Genomic DNA, 21,381 nt, shown 5'->3' with positions numbered 1-21,381 from the left:
GTGCATTGTCATTGATACAATATGAAGACGCGGAGATACAGAAAGAATTGGACCTTATTGCCTCCCTGGAAATATTGAGTGCTTTCGGCTTAGATATACTACCCATACAAGGTAAAGTTCTTAGCAATAGTCGTGCATAACGCGTACGCATTATAAAGCTTTGTTTAGACCTGCAAGATAAACATTGCGGCGCTCGATTGGCCGCTACAAACTCGTTTGCTTTATGGAATCGCAATGTAATCCAACTTGCACGATTGTTCTTGCTAGTCTTTTTTTTTATTCGACTGGATGGCAAACGAGCAAGTGGGTCTCATGATAGTAAGAGATCACCACCGTCCATAAACATCTGCAACACCAGGGGTATTGCAGATGCGTTGCAACCTAGAGGCCTAAGATAGGATACCTCAAGTGCCAATAATTTCACCGGCTGTCTTACTCTCCACGCCGAAACACAACAGTGCAAGCACTGCTGCTTCACGGCAGGATTAGCGAGCAAGATGATGGTAGGAATAAAAGTAGTCTAAACTCGGGCTTAAATTTTGTGACAGCCCTAAACCCAGTCTCCACTGCGAGCGGAGCGAGTTTAACGTAAGACGATCCGCTGCAAGAAAATACTTACACCGAACCTCAATGAAGTTGGTCGATGTATGTTTTTTGTGTGTAAATGCACTTTCGTTGAACCATAGAAGCTACCTTTGAGATTAAGGGGCTGTTTCACCATCCATTGATTAGTGTTAACTGGCGGTTAGGTGTGATGCCGTCTCTATTTGTTTTGTTCGAATAGACGGAGACGGCATCACATTTAATCATCGGTTAACGCTAATCAATGGATGGTGAAACAGCCCCTAAATTGAAGATTGCATTGACCAAGGTTATTTGCTTGTTTGTTTCAGTGCGTTTATGTGAAGACAGGCTGTCGTTGATAGAGAAGTGTTTGAAGTCGGATCCCAACGCGTACATGGCGAGCCACAAGCTTCTGAAGTTGGCCAAGCTGCTGCGAGTCGCGGGAGACGACGAACTTACCAGGTCAGCCACTATACTAAATAATATAACTTACTTGTTTGAACAAATAACTATTTTTTCACTTCTCATGCTCGTAAACAGTGTCGTAACATGCAGGCTACCTTGGTTGCAACCCCCAAATGAAACCCTCGACCTTAATGTGCTTGTCATGAAACCCGTGGTCGGTAAATGAGTCATTGTGCGTACAAATTTTCTTGTCATGAAGCCCAAGGTCGGTAAATGAGTCAGTGCCCGTAGTTGTATGTCGCACGGACGGTACTAGAATTAAAAAACATCGACTCATTAAAACCCTCATTCCTTATTCCTTATTTACCGCCCTTAAGACACAATGCCGTGCCGTCTGCCGTGTGGTGCCGGGTAAGAATAGCACCTCCCCCTTTCTTCCTGTGGGTGTCGTAAGTGTCGACTAAGGGAACAGGGTTGAAGTGTGTTGTGGGCGATGGGCTAGCAACCTGTCACTGCGATATCACATTTTGTCCATCTTTTATACCCACATTTATGCTAAAAGTGGTACTGGAACACAAGTTTCACGTGCTCTGCCTACCCCTTTTAGGGATAAAGGCGTGAATGTATGTATGTATGTATGTAAGACACAATGTACTAAAAGATACGTGGTATGGTTGTCACTTGTCAGGGAGGGCCTCGTGCTCCAGCTGGTGGCGGGTGAGGCGATCGCGGCGGGGGCGGGGGGGTGCGCGGCGGCGGCGGGCGCGGGCCGCCGGCTGGCCGCGCTGCGCACCGCCCGCGCCGCGCCGCTGCTCGCGCACGTCGCGCGCCGCGCCCGAGCGCACATCGACCGCCAGGCCAGGAGGGACCTGTACGCTGCCGCTGTCACCTACTGCGACCCGAAACTTATGGAGGACATATTGAAGGACAGGTTAGGGCGTAGGACTGGACCCTGGACCCATAATCGTTATTTCCTAGTAACAAAACTTCCATTCGCATTTTTTCCCAATATGCTTTTTTACTGAAGCTTAAGCTCAAGCACAGTCAACACAGATACAGTGTCGACGAAGCTCCGCTCACGCGGAGCTCCTACTTTTGAGTAGTTCTGGCCCTTGGGGCCGATGCAAACTTGACATAACCTAAACCTACCTATGTTTCTGTGTCGATACTGATTGAGAAAGAACGCGATTGTGAAAATGAGCTTCAGTAAAAAAGCATATTACAAAAAAAGAGCATTTGGGAAAAAACGTGAACGGTAATTTTGCAACTAGGAAATAGCGATTTTGGGGAAATGATTTTCCAACCCGCCAGGAAGGACCTGTACCTACCTACGCTGCCGCTGTCACATACTGCGAGCCCAAGCTTATGGTAGACATATTGAAGGGCAGGTTAGTGTATGCCCGCTCAGTACCCAAGCCGTCATGGCAGGGACGCGGGCCTGCGCGGCGGCCGCGGGCGGTGCGGCGTAAATTACGTTTGAGAAAAAAAAAACTTAAATTGTGTCAATTTTTCAGGATTTTTTGACGGAAATCAGGCTTTTTCTCAATGTTTCATCTGGTAACCCTATTTCGCACAGGCTGTCTTTGGAATTGGAGGGGCTGCAGCAAACCGGCGCGGCGGTGCGCGAGCACCGGCTGCTCGGCGAGCGCTCCCTCTCGCTCGACGACGAGTTCGCGGACGCCATCACCACGGTAACACCATCTCATCCCACTACTATCATACACTAGCTGTTGCCCGCTACTCCGTCCGCGTAGTATTCGTTTATCGCTATCCCGCGGGAACTATGCAATTTACCGGTATATAAACTATCCTATGTCCTTCCTTGGGGATCAAACTATCTGCATACCGAATTTTATCTAAATCGCTTCAGCGGTTTAGACGTGAAGAGGTAATAAACAAACATACTTACAAACTTTCGCATTGATCCTTATATTCTTGAGCGCAACTTTGTCTTCGATTTATTTAAAAGTAAGTCTATTTTCTTCAAAAACATCAGCAAACCTTACCTATGTTAGCAAATAAATGATTTGATTGATCGATTGAAAAACAAATAATTAAGTACTGATTGTTTTAGCCTGTGATAGAGAAGAAAGACTTAGTAGCGCCACCTCATCCGGAAAAGAAGATTCCACTCTTCAACTACTTGCTCGACACATTTCAGACTAAATTCACTGGAAGGTAAGTACTTCAAGTGACTAATTCCGTTTACCTTTACTTGACCGAATTTCACTTGCCATAGCAACGTTTGCCATAAAATATATAGAACCGTGCTGTTTTCAGGATTTTTTTAAATGCCATCATATGGAATGCAGTAGGTTAGGTTAGTTTAATATCAACTCTGAAGAAATTACTATTTCAGAAATAAATTACTTTATGACAAATGAAAATTCTAGAAAACGATACATTCGGGCATATGAAATTCGGGAAAACGATAGAGAACCGACTAGTTCTACTGCTGGCTTGCTGGGTCTAACTAAAACTAACTAATTTGGCTCAGGGACCCAAAGAGGGTCTTGGCCTCCGAAACGAGAGCTTCCCCTCGGTCCCGATCGTGCGCAGCCTCTTGCCAGTCGTGAAAGAGACATGAAATTTGGCGCTAATTTTTTTTGTATTTGTTACACGTCTCAGCCAATTGACAAGATTTCATATTTCTAAGACTATAATTTGATTCGTTCTCTGTATTCTGTTTGGAAAGAGAAAAACGCTGATATTTTTAAAATTTCGCTACAACTATTATTTAATTTATTAAAATTTTTTCAAGATGTGCTTATTCTAAAAGGGCATAACTCCAAAACTACGACACAATAGATCCATTACTTTTGTCTAGTCTCTTAAAAAAAGATCACGTAAATCTGACGTAGACGTTGCATAGAGACAATATCAAAATTATGACAGCTCCTTTTTCTGGTGATAAAGGCAAAGGAAACATATCTATTCTGTAGTAGTGTTGGCAAATTCAGACATATTTTTTCAATTTTTTGTATTTTTTTTAATATGGACAAATCAATTATAATAAATATTTTCCCATGTTCAGGAGGCAAACTCTTTCGATTCCTGTAGTAATTAACAGATGTTAAAAAATGAATCTTGTCAATTGTGGGCCGAATTTCAAAATTCTTTTTTAGTTTTAAAGGACATTCCGAAGTGGTCCCATTGACACCAAGTCAGGATCTGTTGATGGAACCCTAGAGAAATCGAGGGCAACCCTCGAATTGTAAAAGCACACCTGTAGCGATTTTGGCATTTTTAACACCAAGTCAAGTATTTACTTTCAGAAAGTATCATTTGGTGAACTGGACCTGATGATGCAGACCGTAGGTACCGGTACTCTGTTATAACATAATATAACTATGCCGTGTTTGAGCTTAATGGAATCGTTGTGAAATGCACTTTGGCTACAAATAACTAAAAACAATTAAAAAAAAATTAACAAATAAATGGAACCGACTTCAAAAACCTTGAAAATAATTTTCTACTGGTTTGAAGTCGGCGCCTCAGCACGAACCAGCAGGAGTGATTAAAGCCAAATACATATGTAGGTGAGGTAGACGACTATAGTTCCACTCCTTCGTGACATCAAACTAGCAGAAAAATATTTTCAAGGTTTTTAAGTCGGTTCCATTTATTGTTAAAAAATTATGATGGCGCCTTTTGAGAGTTGAGAGGCGCGGAGAGGTGTAAGACAGTCTCGCTCTACCTTAGTCAAGGGTGAGTGCCGTCGCTGCAAGCATTGACTCTTTTTCAGCGATTCAAAGCCCCAGACAAACGAGTCCACGGACGCAATATACTGCCAGGAGTTCTACCGCACGTTATACCCGGAGTGCAAGACTTCGGAGCAGTATTACTCGTACACGCGGTTCAGCGTGCCCGACGCGCCGGAGGGGGGAGTGGCCCAATCTATGCTGCAGTGGTACTACATACAGAACTGTCTAGAAGACGAACTGATGAACGATGATATGGAGGGCGAAGGTGAGTGAGTCCACGGACGCAATATACTGTCAGGAGTTCTACCACACCTTATAACCGGGATGCAGGAGCTCGGAGGAGTACCTACTACTCGTATACTCAGTTCAGCGTGACAGACGCCAACGAGGGGAGGGGGCAGGCCATGCTACAATAGTACTACATACAAAACTGTCTGGAAAGGTGGACTCAACGATGATATTAAGGGGGAAGTTTAGTCAACTGGGAGACATGTACACTGTTGGCTTGTCAACGATTTGTGTTTTAATTTGAACAGTGTGTTGCCGCCGTGCGGGCATTTTTGAAACACTTAAAAAACAGCGTTTTGTTGCCGAGGGCCAGGGCCGGATTTAAGGGAGGGCATGCGGGGCTACAGCCCGAGGTCTCCACAAGGGAGGACTGAGGTTTAAAAAAAAAACAAATTTCAATAACTTTCTCTTTTTTTATAAACAGTTTTTTCGCCTATGGGACCACTCTTTTGCTGCCGTAAAGCCTCATCTAAATCCGGTCCTGTCGAGAGCGGCGACTGGTGGCGTGTTTCATGGAATAATAAGCTGTTATTAACGCATGTCGTGTTAATCCAATCGCAGTGGTCCAGAAATGCGCGGACGAACTACTCAACAAAGACACAGCGCTAAGTGTGGCGTGTCGCCTCCGGACACGCGGCGCGTCGTCGCCCGCGTCGCGCGCGGCCGCCGGCGCGGCGCTGTACGCGCTGGTGCTGGAGTGCTGCGCGCCGCGCCTGCGGGACAACGCGTACCTGGCGCGGCCGCCACAGGTAACACACACTGTAGACACACGCGAGTGTGGCGTGTCGCCTCCGGACACGCGGCGCGTCGTCGCCCGCGTCGCGCGCGGCCGCCGGCGCGGCGCTGTACGCGCTGGTGCTGGAGTGCTGCGCGCGCGCCTGCGGGACAACGCGTACCTGGCGCGGCCGCCACAGGTAACACACACTGTAGACACACGCGAGTGTGGCGTGTCGCCTCCGGACACGCGGCGCGTCGTCGCCCGCGTCGCGCGCGGCCGCCGGCGCGGCGCTGTACGCGCTGGTGCTGGAGTGCTGCGCGCCGCGCCTGCGGGACAACGCGTACCTGGCGCGGCCGCCACAGGTAACACACACACTGTAGACACACGCGAGTGTGGCGTGTCGCCTCCGGACACGCGGCGCGTCGTCGCCCGCGTCGCGCGCGGCCGCCGGCGCGGCGCTGTACGCGCTGGTGCTGGAGTGCTGCGCGCCGCGCCTGCGGGACAACGCGTACCTGGCGCGGCCGCCACAGGTAACACACACTGTAGACACACGCGAGTGTGGCGTGTCGCCTCCGGACACGCGGCGCGTCGTCGCCCGCGTCGCGCGCGGCCGCCGGCGCGGCGCTGTACGCGCTGGTGCTGGAGTGCTGCGCGCCGCGCCTGCGGGACAACGCGTACCTGGCGCGGCCGCCACAGGTAACACACACTGTAGACACACGCGAGTGTGGCGTGTCGCCTCCGGACACGCGGCGCGTCGTCGCCCGCGTCGCGCGCGGCCGCCGGCGCGGCGCTGTACGCGCTGGTGCTGAGTGCTGCGCGCCGCGCCTGCGGGACAACGCGTACCTGGCGCGGCGCCACAGGTAACACACACTGTAGACACACGCTCTTAAAAAATTCTACTAAAATCTATTTGTACTCAGCCACCCTCCCGTTGCAGCTAGCACGTATGACATTGGAATCTGGCGACGCATCCGAAGAACAGATGGAGCTGATCCGGAGTTGCCTGGCGAAGCTCAGCGGCTGCGGCGAGGTGGAGCGCATCCGCGCGTGCGGCGTCGGCGTCAACGGGCTGCTGTTCGCCGCCGACCCCGACTACCGGCGGGAGGTCGTCTACAGGCTCGCCAGGTACATACCACATACCCCACAGCTTGGCTAGGTCATAGGTCTAAGCGCGGCGCAAGACGAAGTGGAAGACGAATAGTAGATTATAATGTCTTAAACTTTCGTGATTTTCACTCATAGTCAAAATACCACGCACACACACGAGTAGACACATAGGTCAGTCTACTCGTGACCACGGCCACTGTAATGTTGCCGAAACGTCGAGGTAAATATTACTCGTGTGTGTTAGCGTGATAAGTCCTGTGCGTGGTATTTTGACTATGAATAGTAGATTATACAACAAGAGCGCTGCCAAGAGCGTAGTCAGCGGTATCGGCAATTTAAAAAAAAAAATTTTTCTTTTACAAATATACAATTTTACTCGCAAATGTGATGAAAAACATTGTATGTCGCACGGGCGGTACTAGAATTACGAACATCGGCTCATTAAAGCCCTTAGTTTTCGACTTTGGGCTTCTAATAGACTCTCGTTCTTAATTCCTTATTTACCGCCCTTAAGACACAATGTTCTATTGAGTTGTCATACAAAATGACAGATATTCGATCTTAAGTGGGTTCCAAATTAAAGATCGTCGATCGTGACCGTAAGAACAAAACAAAATCATTTTTTTTTACCATTTTGTCGGCATAGTTGCTACATATATATCCGTGCAGCACTTATAGTCTCTGAGCAAAGCCGCGAACGGACAGACAGACATAACGAAACTATAAGTTTTCCTTTTTTGCCATTTTGGCTATGTAACCTTAAAATTGGTGTGAAGTGTCCCGTGATAATTATATGTATGAATTTAATTGCGGCATTTAGCCCTAAATTTATTTTTCGTTTTTTTTCTTCCTCACCACCAGTGAGTATTTATTTTATTTAAAATCCGTCGTGGCTATCTGAAAACATCGCCACATTTTTTTACAAAGGGAACTGATAAAAAGCCCTCAGTTTTGGATATCGAGCTTCTTATAGTCTCATTCGTAATTTCTAACTCACCGCCCTTTACACACAAAATACCAATTGTAATTTGTAATGCCTCTTATGAGTATTCGCCAAACTCTACTCACTTTATAAAGCCGAGTTCTGACTTGCAAGAAAAATGGTGCAGGTTGTATTACATTGCGAGGCCGTAAAGCCAACGAGTTTGTAGTGGTCAATCGAGCGCCGCAATGTAATCAAAGTCAAAGTCAAAGTCAAAATATCTATTTAATTTAGGCTATAACAAGCACTTATGAATGTCGAAAAAAATCTACCAACGGTTCGGAAAAAGTAAAGACGTGTCGTCAGCAAACATAACTATACCCGACTTTTGGCTTACCATATAAGTTAGGTCATTTACATAAATAAGATACAGGAATGGGGCAAGAATGGATCCTTGAGGAACTCCCATTTCGACCACAGATCCCTCCGATACCGTTCCGTTAATCGCTACCTTTTGCTTTCTTTGTGTGAGGTAAGATTTGATGAGTTCTAAAGCGAGGCCACGAATGCCATAAAAATTTAACTTACAAATTAAAGTATCATGATCCACACAATCAAAAGCTTTCGAAAGGTCGCAGAATACACCTATAGCGTCATGTGATACCTCCCAAGCTTGCAATATGAATTTAACTAAACTATGACCCGCGTCTGTAGTAGACCTGCCTTTTGTGAATCCGAACTGCTGTGGATGCATGATTTTATGGGTATTAAAATGCGAGATCATTTGCGTCAGCATAATTTTTTCGAATATTTTGCTAAACGCTGATAGGATGGACACCGGACGATAATCAGAGGGATTCACGATTTTTTTTGCAAGTCTAAACTCGGCTCCAAGAACCTGGTTCTACTTGATCAAGGTCATATTTTGATCAAAGGTTACCAAACGCCGAACACTTAGAGCTGGCGTGCTCTCTGGCTACTAAGTATGAGATGGACGCGTTGGAAGTGTGGCTGCAACACGCAGAGAGCGACCCTTCGCTGTCTCGCCTCACTAGCAGCAGCCTGCCTTGCACCGACCCTTCTACCCACACACGGTAAGTGTTCTACTTAAAGTTGGGCATTTCTATGTACCGCTGTACCCTGAGTTTATCTCTGCGATTTTTAACAAAATTTGGGAGATAGACTAAGTCCATGATTCTGAGCTGGAAAAACAGGGTCTCCAGATGCGTCCCCAAAATATTGTATGGATGTAGACGGTGGATAGAAATACCCAGTTGCACAGTGGAAATGAGTATCTATAAAACGCGTTTTTTACTATTTAACGTGTCTGTCCCAGAATTCGCGATGGACTGTGGCCGGTCATAGAAGGCAGCAACCACAACGCGCTGATCAGCTACTTCAGTATACTGCGGAGCGTGGACGACAAGCCCTCGCTGTGGGGGCTCACGGCTGCGGAACACATCAAGCTGCTCAAGAAGGTCAAGTCTGCGGCCCCTGGTGAGACCTTCTGCTTTTAAAGTTTCATTAAAACAAACAGTGGTATTGTGTACTGGTGCTGTTTAATTTTCTCGCAATTGATGTGAAAAACAAAGGGAACGGGGGGGAGGAAAGGGGGGAGGGAAGGGTGGGATTGGGAGGGAAGGGGTAAGGGGGGGGGAAGGGAAGGGAAACTTGTTTATAAAGCCATTTTACCCGCTCGTCTGAAACTCCGTTGGACATTAACAGCTTTTGGCCAGATATTTGTATGAATAATACGAATGTTTGTTCTCGGGTCTTGGATGTTTAATATGTATTTAAGTACCTAGTAGTGTATTTAAGTAGTGTCCATAGTACAAGCTTTGCTTAGTTTGGGACTAGGTCAATTGGTGTCAAGTGTCCCATGATATTTATTTATTTTATTTATTGTATTGATTTTAAACCCAGTATGCTAAAAGCGTGTTATAACTTTAAATACATAATTTGAATTTAAAACTCGGAGACAGGATTAGAATAACTTAAAAAATAAGCTGTTTTTTAGCGATACGGCTGCCTATTGCTTACCTTGTCATTTTCTCTCCGTGTACGTGCTTTGTTACTATTGTACATACATACATACATAAAATCACGCCTCTTTCCCAACGGGGTAGGCAGAGACTACATCCTTCCACTTGCTACGATTCTGGCATACAACTCTCGCTTCCGCTACATTCATCAATCTTTTCACGCATGCACGTCGGTTTAGAGTACTCCTGCCTGACCCGACCTTGCTTCAGAACGTCCCCGATTTGATCGTGGTACGTTCGTCTAGGCCTTCCTCTACCAACGTCCCCATTCACGCTCATCTTATAGATCTGCTTAGTCAATCTGTTTTCATTCATTCTCTCAACATGCCGAAACCATCCAAGCATCCCTTTCTCAATCCGTGTGACTATACCTTCATTTACACCACAGCGTTCCCTTATCGCACTATTTCTAATTATGGTGTGGTTACTATTGTGGTGTACAAGAAAGAGTAATTTGTATTGTCTTGTAGCTGAATCCCGTTTGTTTCCACTCAGAGTTGGACTACAAGCTCCTGGTGTCCCAACCATCGGCGGAGCAGTTCACCGGCCACGTACTGGCCATCATCCGGCCAGAGACAGTGGGCATGGTCACTAAGCTGCTGCGCGCGCTGCCGCCCGCCCTGCGGCTGCCCGTGCCCGTCAACACGCTGTATACCATGTGGCTCACCGGCTACTTGTTTAGTGTGAGTCATCATCATCATCATCATCATCAGCAGACAGTGGGCGTGGTCACTAAGCTGCTGCGCGCGCTGCCGCCCGCCCTGCGGCTGCCCGTGCCCGTCAACACGCTGTATACCATGTGGCTCACCGGCTACTTGTTTAGTGTGAGTCATCATCATCATCATCATCATCAGCAGACAGTGGGCGTGGTCACTAAGCTGCTGCGCGCGCTGCCGCCCGCCCTGCGGCTGCCCGTGCCCGTCAACACGCTGTATACCATGTGGCTCACCGGCTACTTGTTTAGTGTGAGTCATCATCATCATCATCATCATCAGCAGACAGTGGGCGTGGTCACTAAGCTGCTGCGCGCGCTGCCGCCCGCCCTGCGGCTGCCCGTGCCCGTCAACACGCTGTATACCATGTGGCTCACCGGCTACTTGTTTAGTGTGAGTCATCATCATCATCATCATCAGCAGCAGACAGTGGGCGTGGTCACTAAGCTGCTGCGCGCGCTGCCGCCCGCCTGCGGCTGCCCGTGCCCGTCAACACGCTGTATACCATGTGGCTCACCGGCTACTTGTTTAGTGTGAGTCATCATCATCATCATCATCATCAGCAGACAGTGGGCATGGTCACTAAGCTGCTGCGCGCGCTGCCGCCCGCCCTGCGGCTGCCCGTGCCCGTCAACACGCTGTATACCATGTGGCTCACCGGCTACTTGTTTAGTGTGAGTCATCATCATCATCATCATCATCAGCAGACAGTGGGCGTGGTCACTAAGCTGCTGCGCGCGCTGCCGCCCGCCCTGCGGCTGCCCGTGCCCGTCAACACGCTGTATACCATGTGGCTCACCGGCTACTTGTTTAGTGTGAGTCATCATCATCATCATCATCATCAGCAGACAGTGGGCATGGTCACTAAGCTGCTGCGCGCGCTGCCGCCCGCCCTGCGGCTGCCCGTGCCGTCAACACGCTGTATACCATGTGGCTCACCGGCTACTTGTTTAGTGTGAGTCATCATCATCATCATCATCATCAGCAGACAGTGGGCGTGGTCACTAAGCTGCTGCGCGCGCTGCCGCCCGCCCTGCGGCTGCCCGTGCCCGTCAACACGCTGTATACCATGTGGCTCACCGGCTACTTGTTTAGTGTGAGTCATCATCATCATCATCATCATCAGCAGACAGTGGGTGGTCACTAAGCTGCTGCGCGCGCTGCCGCCGCCCTGCGGCTGCCCGTGCCCGTCAACACGCTGTATACCATGTGGCTCACCGGCTACTTGTTTAGTGTGAGTCATCATCATCATCATCATCATCAGCAGACAGTGGGCGTGGTCACTAAGCTGCTGCGCGCGCTGCCGCCCGCCCTGCGGCTGCCCGTGCCCGTCAACACGCTGTATACCATGTGGCTCACCGGCTACTTGTTTAGTGTGAGTCATCATCATCATCATCATCATCAGCAGACAGTGGGCATGGTCACTAAGCTGCTGCGCGCGCTGCCGCCCGCCCTGCGGCTGCCCGTGCCCGTCAACACGCTGTATACATGTGGCTCACCGGCTACTTGTTTAGTGTGAGTCATCATCATCATCATCATCATCAGCAGACAGTGGGCATGGTCACTAAGCTGCTGCGCGCGCTGCCGCCGCCCTGCGGCTGCCCGTGCCCGTCAACACGCTGTATACCATGTGGCTCACCGGCTACTTGTTTAGTGTGAGTCATCATCAGCAGACAGTGGCAATTTGTGGATTCGTATTTATTGACGGACTCAGCTACGCATCGTCCATCAAACTCTACTCATCCACGAATTGCTTTTTCCTGGCCTCTGCAATAATGTACTATTATCCGTCCGTCAGGAGCCCAGCAACGGCTCGTCGACCAGCAACAAGAAGTGGATGCAGCGCTACCGGCAGTGCGCGAGCTACTTCACCAAGCTGCCCAAGAAGGAACTGCTCCGGTTCCTCGCCGACACCTGCTTCAGCGAACAGGGCCTGCGCCGGTAAGGGATCGCCGTCCGGGACTCCACTGAACTGAAACAATGAAATATCGCTAGATGACGTTAGTGTAGTGAGGGTCGTTTGACGTTGCATTGTGGGTGACACTCTTTACCGACCCGGCTAATACCGACATGGAAATCCCGACCCTGTTTTTCATGTACACGCCCATAGAAGCTCATTTCAATTTCTATGGGGGCGTGTACATGAAAAACGAAGTTGGTATTTCCATGTCGGTATTATGTATGTATGTATTTAAACTCTTTATTGCACATAAAAATAAAAATACAGAGAGGAGAACAAAGGCGAGCTTATCCCTAAAAAGGGGATCTCTTCCATCTAACCTAGTTAAGAGAAGAAAAAAAATTATATGGAGGATAAGCAGAAAGGGAAAATTACGTGCGGTAAAGAGAAAAAAAAAAAATACTCATAAGAGAAAATAAATACAAAATTATTTACATTAAATCCAACATGAAACGAAAAGAACATATTACAAACAAACAATTACAAAAGCGAACACATTCTCGTCTCAGGTGTCAGTGTCAAGCCATAATTTCTTTAACCTCGTGCAGCCCAATGTGCAATAGAATGTACACAATAAGTTCAAGGAAATTAGGACTCTATAGCCCTCATTGCTTTGCTCAACCGCGACCTTTATTATAGCTACGTTTAAGCAAGAAATGTGTATTCATGCAGTTCCTCCACCTCCACACTGCGAGAGCACACACAAACCCATCTATCACCACCGCCACACTACACTGACGCGTTTCTAACACAACGGTTCACCATGCTACCAGATGTTTGTAAAGTTGGGTGCCCGAAATGAGAGACCGGTTGGTTTTTTGGACTTTTTACTCCGAAGCCGATTGCAATGGAACAGTGACAAACAAACTTAAAAACCTTATTTATATTGATGCGCGATACTAGCGCCACCACATTTTGTGTTTTATTTTGTAACTGCTGAGGTTCATGAATGTCAACGGGCATCGATCATTTTGATTAATTAGCAAGCTATCTAGTTCAGCAGATGAACTATAGATGGCGCTGTATCGAACAATGTTAGACAACTCCACTGTTAAAAATAGGTAGCTGAGTGAGTTTATCCCGATATTCCCATGGGCTACGGATGAATGCATATAAAACCTCCAAATCTTAACCGCTTGATCTTGATGAATGTAGTTTTGTATGTCCTTTGTTACTTAAAGAAGTTAACTTAGTTTTAGTATTATTACTGTAAGGTGGTGGTGCTTATGAAACCAAAATAAAGCTCTCTATCTTTATTTCTATCTTTAGACGACCAGATGGCCTAGTGGTTAGAGCACCTGACCACGAAGCTTGCGGTCCCGGGTTCGATTCCCGTGTAGGGGCAGATATTTGTATGAAAAATACGAATGTTTGTTCTCGGGCCTTGGGTGTTTAATATGTATTTAAGTATGTATGTATATCTATATAATTATATTTATCCGTTGCTTAGTACCCATAACACAAGCTTTGCTAAGCTTACTTTGGGACTAGGTCAATTGGTGTGAATTGTCCCGTGGTTTTTTTTATTTTTTTTTTTCTTTGTCTCGTATTCACATATATTTGTTGCAGTGTGCCGTCAGGGACGCGCAATCTGATGCTGATGCAAGCCGTGGATTATTGTCAGCAAGAACAAGAGAACGACTTCAAGTTCACCAAAGAGTGCGTATTAGCTTATTAATTTTCATCACACTTCCTTCGTAAACAGTGTCCTAATTAGTGATCGGCCATCGGAAGCATTTTATGTCACTTGACGTTCTAAGTAATGAATAGTAATGACTAATATGGATAAGTCGGTGTTGTTCAAAATAAATTTAATTTGTTATAGTAAATAATCATTATTTTTTCTATGTTTAATATTGTCAATCGATTCCTTTTAACATTGAGGGTCCATTTATATAAAGAGAATGACCGTTCGACATCAACAGATGTGAGAGGTGCATAGTTGTTAACTGATATTTCGTTGTTGTTGGCATGTGCTTCATATCATATGATAGGTAATAGAAATGTTAAAACCCTGATAGTAACTTAATAAAAAAACAAAAATTTTTAGTAGGTAAAAAAAATGTGCAAGAAATTAAATAGTCATGTCCATGTAATAATTTCGTCATCAAATTGACATAAAATGCTTCCGATGGCCGATCACTATAGTCGTTCCAATCGTTTATTTAACTTTTGACAGATCACGCACGTGAAGCTTAACAATAATTTTCGGTACAATGTACTGCAGAGAATACCCGTACTTCATGGACGGGTACCACCCACTTAGTGATTTCCCATTCGTAATGAATAATCATAGACTATAAAAACCGTTTTGAAGTAAATCGATTTTATAAATAAAACATACATTTTAAATTATTTTGATTATATTTTATATTAAAATCATTTAAAAATTATAAATACATTAATATGCCTTTAGGATTAAAAATAAAACAAGTAAAATAGGCACTGTAATACTATTTTTAATTATACCTACCACGGGCGTCTCGTTGTGAGTGACAACAAACTGGCGTCGCTGCCGCGTCCAATTTTGCCGCTTCATAATTGACAAAATTACTAAATTACCGTCGGAAGTGATAAACATATTAACTTAACATAAGTGGTTTATTTTAATATGTAAGATAAAGTAACTTAAACACCTTTGAATGTTTATAAAACGATGCAAAATGTTGAGCAAAAATAAAATATGAAAATGAAATGAATATGGTAATGTGTTAAATCGATTAAAACTTCTTCATGAATAAAATCGATTGTTAAAAGAAATCGAATCAGTAACGCATCAGGGCATCACTATTTTAATTAGTACTCGAGCTGTCAAAAGTCAAATAAACGATTGGAACAATGAGGGCTATCGCGTATGAATTCGCCACTAGAGGCGCTAGTGTAGCGTGAGGTCTCCGAAATGTCAAATCTCATAGTTTTTGGGTGAGCTACGCGGGTTTATTTATAATTAGAATAAATTTCTGAATATTTTGCAATATCTGAAATTAATTATAGCAAATATGCGTTCTGGGGCAATGAATGTCTGTATTTTGAGACAGTTTTGTCTTTCGGAAACCTTTGTCCTCCCTTTTTTCCGAACAAAACGGGGACTATACAACACTGTGGCATGCTCGATATTTTTATGGCACGGTTTTAAGGTGTATTAAATATGATTTTAATCTAAACTTTGTTTTCACGCCCGTAATAACAGACTTTGAAAGCCACACTTAAAAACCTCACGCAACAGTGCGCCATCTAGTGAGACAAAAAACGATAGCCCTCATTTCGTTTAAACGAATATGACAGAGTATCGGGGCCTCATGAGGCCCCTTTAGAAAATACGGTACTGCTGATAGGTCTGTACCCAGCATTGGGACGTATATAGGCCGGATATATTATGATGATGATGATTCCCCCTTAGCGAGATGTCGTGGACGCAGGTGGGCCAGGAGCTGATGCGGTGGCAGCGCTTCCTGGAGAACTTCCACTCGGACACCATTCAGGGCATCATCGACCACAGCGGCGTGCCGCGCGACCAGATATGGCCGTGAGTATTTCTTAACTCACGCCCAAGCCCTCTCATTCCGAAGAGGCCTGTGCCCTGCAGTGGGACGTATATAGGCTGGGATGATGATGATGATGATTTCCTAACTCCCGACACAACAAGAAGGGTGTTACTGGGCGAGTGCAAGAGTGGTACGAGTTAAAATATCCTCGTGGGGCCTCGCGTACTTTATAAAGGACCAATTAACACTAAGAATAACGGCCGATTGTACTTCACAAAGTTTAAATGGTTCATTGAAAAAATAATCTTAAGTATTTTGAAATAATATCCAAAATAACAAAGCAGGTGAACCACGTCACACCACGTCTAGGGCGTAACTAAAAAGTCTGTTACAAAGGTCAGGAGGATATAAAAATAACTGATAATGGACTGTAATTATTGTATTGTAACAGTTCATTAGTAGTTATTTTAATATTTTTACTTGTGCCCTCTCTCTCTCTCTCTCTCTCTCTCTCTCTCTCTCTCTCTCTCTCTCTCTCTTGTTGTGCGTCCATATCGATGAACTGGAACAATTACTGTGCTCACCTGCGACTTTATGATAGCTACGTTTATGCAAGAAATGTGTGTTCATGCAGTTCCTCCATCTCCACACTGTAAGAGTACACACTAATCACACAAACCCATCTATCACCAACACTACCGTAAAAGTAGCTATCATAAGGTTGCGGGTGAACAAAGTAATTGTTTCAGTTCATTGTAATCAACTTGTTTTTTGCAATAAACATTTTTTTATTATGTTTCTAAATCAAAAATAACACATTGTGTACCTACAAGTTACCAGCTTATTATCTCTTATTCTGATTGGTTTTTTGGAGTCTTTTTGTATTTTTTATTTCAACTCCAAATTTGTTACTTTTACGGGTATCCCTCTCGTCTCTTTTTCTGGTTTTTCTGTGCATCCATGTCTCTGTTTGTATTTTCGATATAGTTTCACGGGATAACCGTAAAAGTAACAAATTTGGTGTTGAAATAAAAAATACAAAAAGACTCCAAAAAACCAATCATAATTTGATTGCTTAGTAGCGACATCTCTTGTCTGGGTGAGCGGTTAGTTCCGAAAGAATGTGACGTCTCTTGACGAAACATGGTCGCTAGTGCTGCTGCTTAAGTAGCATAGTAGAAATAAGCAACCTGAGATATGTATGCATAGGAAAAATTCGTGTCTAGATTCCTGTCCAGCAGTGGTATAGGGGTTATAGCACGCAGCACGGATTGCTGAGGACCTGGGTTCGATTCCCAGTGCTGGTCTCTTTTTCTGGTTTTTCTGTGCATCCATGTCTCAGTTTGTATTTTCGATATCTCTTATTCCGCGGTGAAACCGCTACATGTGTGGGTTAAGCTCATGGAGCCACCTGGTCTTCCAGCGACATCGAGCGCAGCCACGGCGACCTGGACGCCATCGTCCCGTGCCTGGGGCGGCTGGTGCTGGCGGACTTGAGGCCGGCGGCGCTGGCCACTCTGCTGCAGTGCCTGCACGTGTCCGCGGACGCCGCGCGCGTGCTCCGCCACCTGGCCGACACGTGCCCGCCTCAGTTAGTAATCATCATCATGCACTGCGTCTTATAATCAATCCGGCATATTTCAGCAGATGATTGTTTTTAATATGCTTAAAAAAAGGTTTTTAAATCGACTGATTTTGTTTATGTGTGTTCAATTTTGATCATTCTGTTATTAATTGAAAGTTGGGGCTTATACTTATTTTCGAGGGAAGCCTGTGCTCCAGCAGTGGGACAGAATAGGCTAACAATCCCTACTATTATAATATTATAAATGTGAAAGTAAGTCTGTCTGTCTGTCTGTTACGCTTTCATGTCTAAACCACTGAACCGATTTTGATGAAATTTCGTATATAGGTAGTTCGAACCCCAAGGATCAACATAGGATACCTTTTATTCCGGTAGAGGACGCCACCGCGCGATAACCTAGATCCGCGCAGACGAATCGCGGGCATAAGCTAGTAATAATAATAATTTTCAGGATATTTTAATTCTTTAATAAATTTTTCTTCACATATGTCTCACGAGAACTCATTTAATATTATCGCCCATCTTTTGCAGCGAAGTTCAAACCTTGGTGACCCGGCTCACTCAATACCACAAAGAAGGCACCAAGTTGCCTGAAGACTTGCTGGAAACCGTGATGCAAAAGGCCACGGAGTGCGGACTCCCGCCGCACAAGCAGATAGGGCTCCTGGCGCTCAGCCGGAGGGGACAGCTGCTGGACAGTGGGGACTTGGGCAAAGTGGCGCGGTACACCGCTGACTTGCTGAAGGCCGAGTGGGAGGAGGAAGGCTACGCTCAGGAGTTGACGGGTAAGGCTGTGGCATCTTTAACAAATAGGGCTCCTGGCACTCAGCCGGAGGGGACAGCTGCTGGATAGTGGGGACTTTGGGGAAGTGGTTCGGTACACCGCTGACTTGTTGAAGGCGAGTGGGAGGAGGAAGGCTACGCTCAGGAGTTGATGGGTAAGGCCTGTGGCATCTTTAACAGATAGGGCTCCTGGCGCTCAGCCGGAGAGGGCAGCTTCTGGACAGTGGGGACTTGGGCAAAGTGGCGCGGTACACCGTTGACTTGCTGAAGGCCGAGTGGGAGGAGGAAGGCTACGCTCAGGAGTTGACGGGTAAGGCCTGTGGCATCTTTAACAGATAGGGCTCCTGGCACTCAGCCGGAGGGGACAGCTGCTGGATAGTGGGGACTTTGGGAAGTGGTTCGGTACCGCTGACTTGTTGAAAGCCGAGTGGGAGGAGGAAGGCTACGCTCAGGAGTTGACGGGTAAGGCCTGTGGCATCTTTAACAGATAGGGCTCCTGGCGCTCAGCCGGAGGGGGCAGCTTCTGGACAGTGGGGACTTGGGCAAAGTGGCGCGGTACACGCTGACTTGCTGAAAGCTGAGTGGGAGGAAGAAGACTACGCTCAGGAGTATCTCACTGGTTCAGCAACGGCTTGTTCTCACTCTAGCCTTGAAAAGCCCTAGGTTGTATTTATCTAGAAATACAGTTGATGCAATGACGAAGAAAAAGTACAGAGAATGAAATTTTAACGGAAACTTGTATATTGGTTGATTAATTGATGAACTCAGTTCTTAAAAGAAGTTTGTTTGTAGACGACAAGCTACTGTCGGAAGAAGGGCGGCGCGAGGCGTTCGGACGGTTCCTGGAGCTGGCAGACACGTGGCAACGCAAGAAGGCGCTGGTGGATGTACTCAACTGCTGGCCCGCCGTCAGAGACAAGTATGTCTGTCGGTCTGTCTAGCAAGTGTCAGTCTAGGGATACCCGGGTAGGGGCTTAGGGGCTTTTCGCCGAATATAATGCCAAATTATTAATTTCCCAACTTTTTCGTAAGGACTACATTTTTTTCTGAAACTAATACTACCGTATTTAGGATATATATCAGGACTGTCCTGGACTGGCCTGTAGAACCTTGTGGGATAGGTTAGTTTTATAACTTTTTGTTTTGTTTTTATAACAATCCTGAACTACCGCAGTTTTAAAAAAAAACTTTCCTCCATATGTATGTATTTATCTATATAAGTATGTTTATCCGTTGCCTAGTATCCATACCATAATACAGTCGAGTTCATAAACTTGTGAGCAAAAATTTAATCAAAAATATCTGAACACGCTTCTACGCCGTTAACAATAGAGTCGTGTTCAGATATTTTTGATCAAATTTTTGCTCACAAGTTTATGAACTCGACTGTACCAGGGTGGAACTTTTGTGCTAACTAATGTCATCCATACATCTGCCAAAAGAAATCACAGCGAAATTCACTACGAAAAGGTCCTTAACTGGTCGCGATTCACTTTCTTCGACACCTCACGCTTGAGCTTAAGAACACTGGCCCAGGGCTTAGCAAACGTGTAAAAGCCTTCTTTAAGGGGTGTTTTCACCATCCATAATTAGCGTTAACCGACGGTTAAATGTGATGCCGTCTCCGCCTATTCGAACAAAACAAATAGAGACGGCGTCACACCAACCGCCAGTTAACCTTATCATGGATGGTGAAACAGCCCCTATTCCTAAATTGGTTGTCCCACAGCGAGAACCGCAGCCTCCATTGTGAATACTTGAACGCGTTGCTCGCCGCCGGCGATCAGAAGAGAGCTTAGTGCTCATTAAGCTTCTGCTGAGGCGGCCGGCGCTCACGACGAGGTATGATGTGATCTCTTTTTGCAACCCAATGCATGTGATGTACTATGTTTTTTTCTACGAAAAGGTTCCACAGTGGGACTCGATTCAGTTGGTTCGAGTGTATTTATTTCAACGAGTTAGCTATTCCTGTGTTTTAATTACCAACATTAAATTATATGTTAAGCGTGAAACAGTACATTTTATAAAAGGTTCGATTCAATGGGATTTTTGCGAAAGAAACGTATGTGAACGGGACATTTGTGAAACGGACGTTCTGTGGAAGAGGCGTTTTAACCTTTTCGCCGCCACGTCAAATACAAAAGACATCATCCATACGCCAGGCTTCTATATTGCAATGCCTAAAATTGAACCATAACTTAATTGAACGAAGGTTGCTTTTGCATTGAAGTAATGGACATATAGGTCGTTGGCGTGGAACCTCTGCGGTTCGTATACATAGTCGTTGGGTGAAAAGGTTAAGAACGACACATTTTGCAGAAGGACCAATTTGGAAAATTACATTTATTTTTATTACATTAGCTGCAGGGGAATTAATCATGCTATATATATAGATCTTCATCAAAATATTTAACGAAATAAAGAGGTTTGAGTTTGATAAGGACTATACAAAATCTTGTTGTTCTGTTTGTTTTAGAAGTGAAAATGGCTAACGGAGAACGCGAAAAGCGACGCTGTTTGTGAACGCGATATGGATCATTTTTGGCTGAGCAAGTGCGATCTATGCAAAGACGATATATTTTCGCTGGCTGTTAAATATAGGTACAGTAGGTAATAAATAAAGTAAAAAGGTACAGTCAACGTCATAAATAAGTGATAACTTCTGTACCTGGTCGCTTTTCAGTCGTTACACAATTTCGTAGGGCTTTTCAAACATGACGCTAAAGTGACAAAGGTACAAAAGTGATCACTTATTATTGACGTTTGACTGTACGATATGTACGTAATGATAAAGTAGAGTGAAGCAAGTGGTAAAAAGCAGAAGAAGGAAGAAAAGCCGTTTATTTCAATTTACATTGCGTTTCCTGATTCATAATACTACATGAATCGCTTGCTTGTTTGTCTGTCCGGTTATATGTATATAAATATAACTGTCTGGAATCTTTTCTTATAACTTCTAGCTCGATGTTGTGAACCTACACGCAGTTTTACTGCGCTTATTTAGTTAAATAAGTGATTTGATTGCATAAGGCGTTACGGTGAACGAAAGGATGAAGGAAACGGTAAATGACAACATCGTGAGGAACCTGCTCAAACCTGCGAAGC

General features: G+C 45.5%; 1 protein-coding gene across 1 annotated transcript in view; it reads left to right on the top strand.

The window, feature by feature from the left end:
• The window catches only part of LOC141438248 (NBAS subunit of NRZ tethering complex-like), a gene marked incomplete in the record, with an annotated part of 82,235 nt that overhangs the window by 24,547 nt on the left and 36,307 nt on the right, over positions 1-21,381 (top strand). Inside the window, 16 exon segments of the mRNA XM_074102044.1 lie at positions 1-111; positions 894-1,026; positions 2,546-2,660; positions 3,044-3,147; positions 4,715-4,938; positions 5,523-5,710; positions 6,617-6,804; positions 8,644-8,802; positions 9,045-9,205; positions 10,246-10,433; positions 12,262-12,404; positions 13,993-14,082; positions 15,824-15,949; positions 17,332-17,499; positions 18,025-18,278; positions 19,069-19,195. Of these exon segments, the coding sequence (XP_073958145.1) occupies positions 1-111; positions 894-1,026; positions 2,546-2,660; positions 3,044-3,147; positions 4,715-4,938; positions 5,523-5,710; positions 6,617-6,804; positions 8,644-8,802; positions 9,045-9,205; positions 10,246-10,433; positions 12,262-12,404; positions 13,993-14,082; positions 15,824-15,949; positions 17,332-17,499; positions 18,025-18,278; positions 19,069-19,195 (2,479 nt within the window).

Source organism: Choristoneura fumiferana, chromosome 18 (genome assembly GCF_025370935.1).
Source record: "Choristoneura fumiferana chromosome 18, NRCan_CFum_1, whole genome shotgun sequence".
Taxonomy (NCBI): domain Eukaryota; kingdom Metazoa; phylum Arthropoda; class Insecta; order Lepidoptera; family Tortricidae; genus Choristoneura; species Choristoneura fumiferana.
This window is presented reverse-complemented; position numbering and strand designations above follow the sequence as displayed.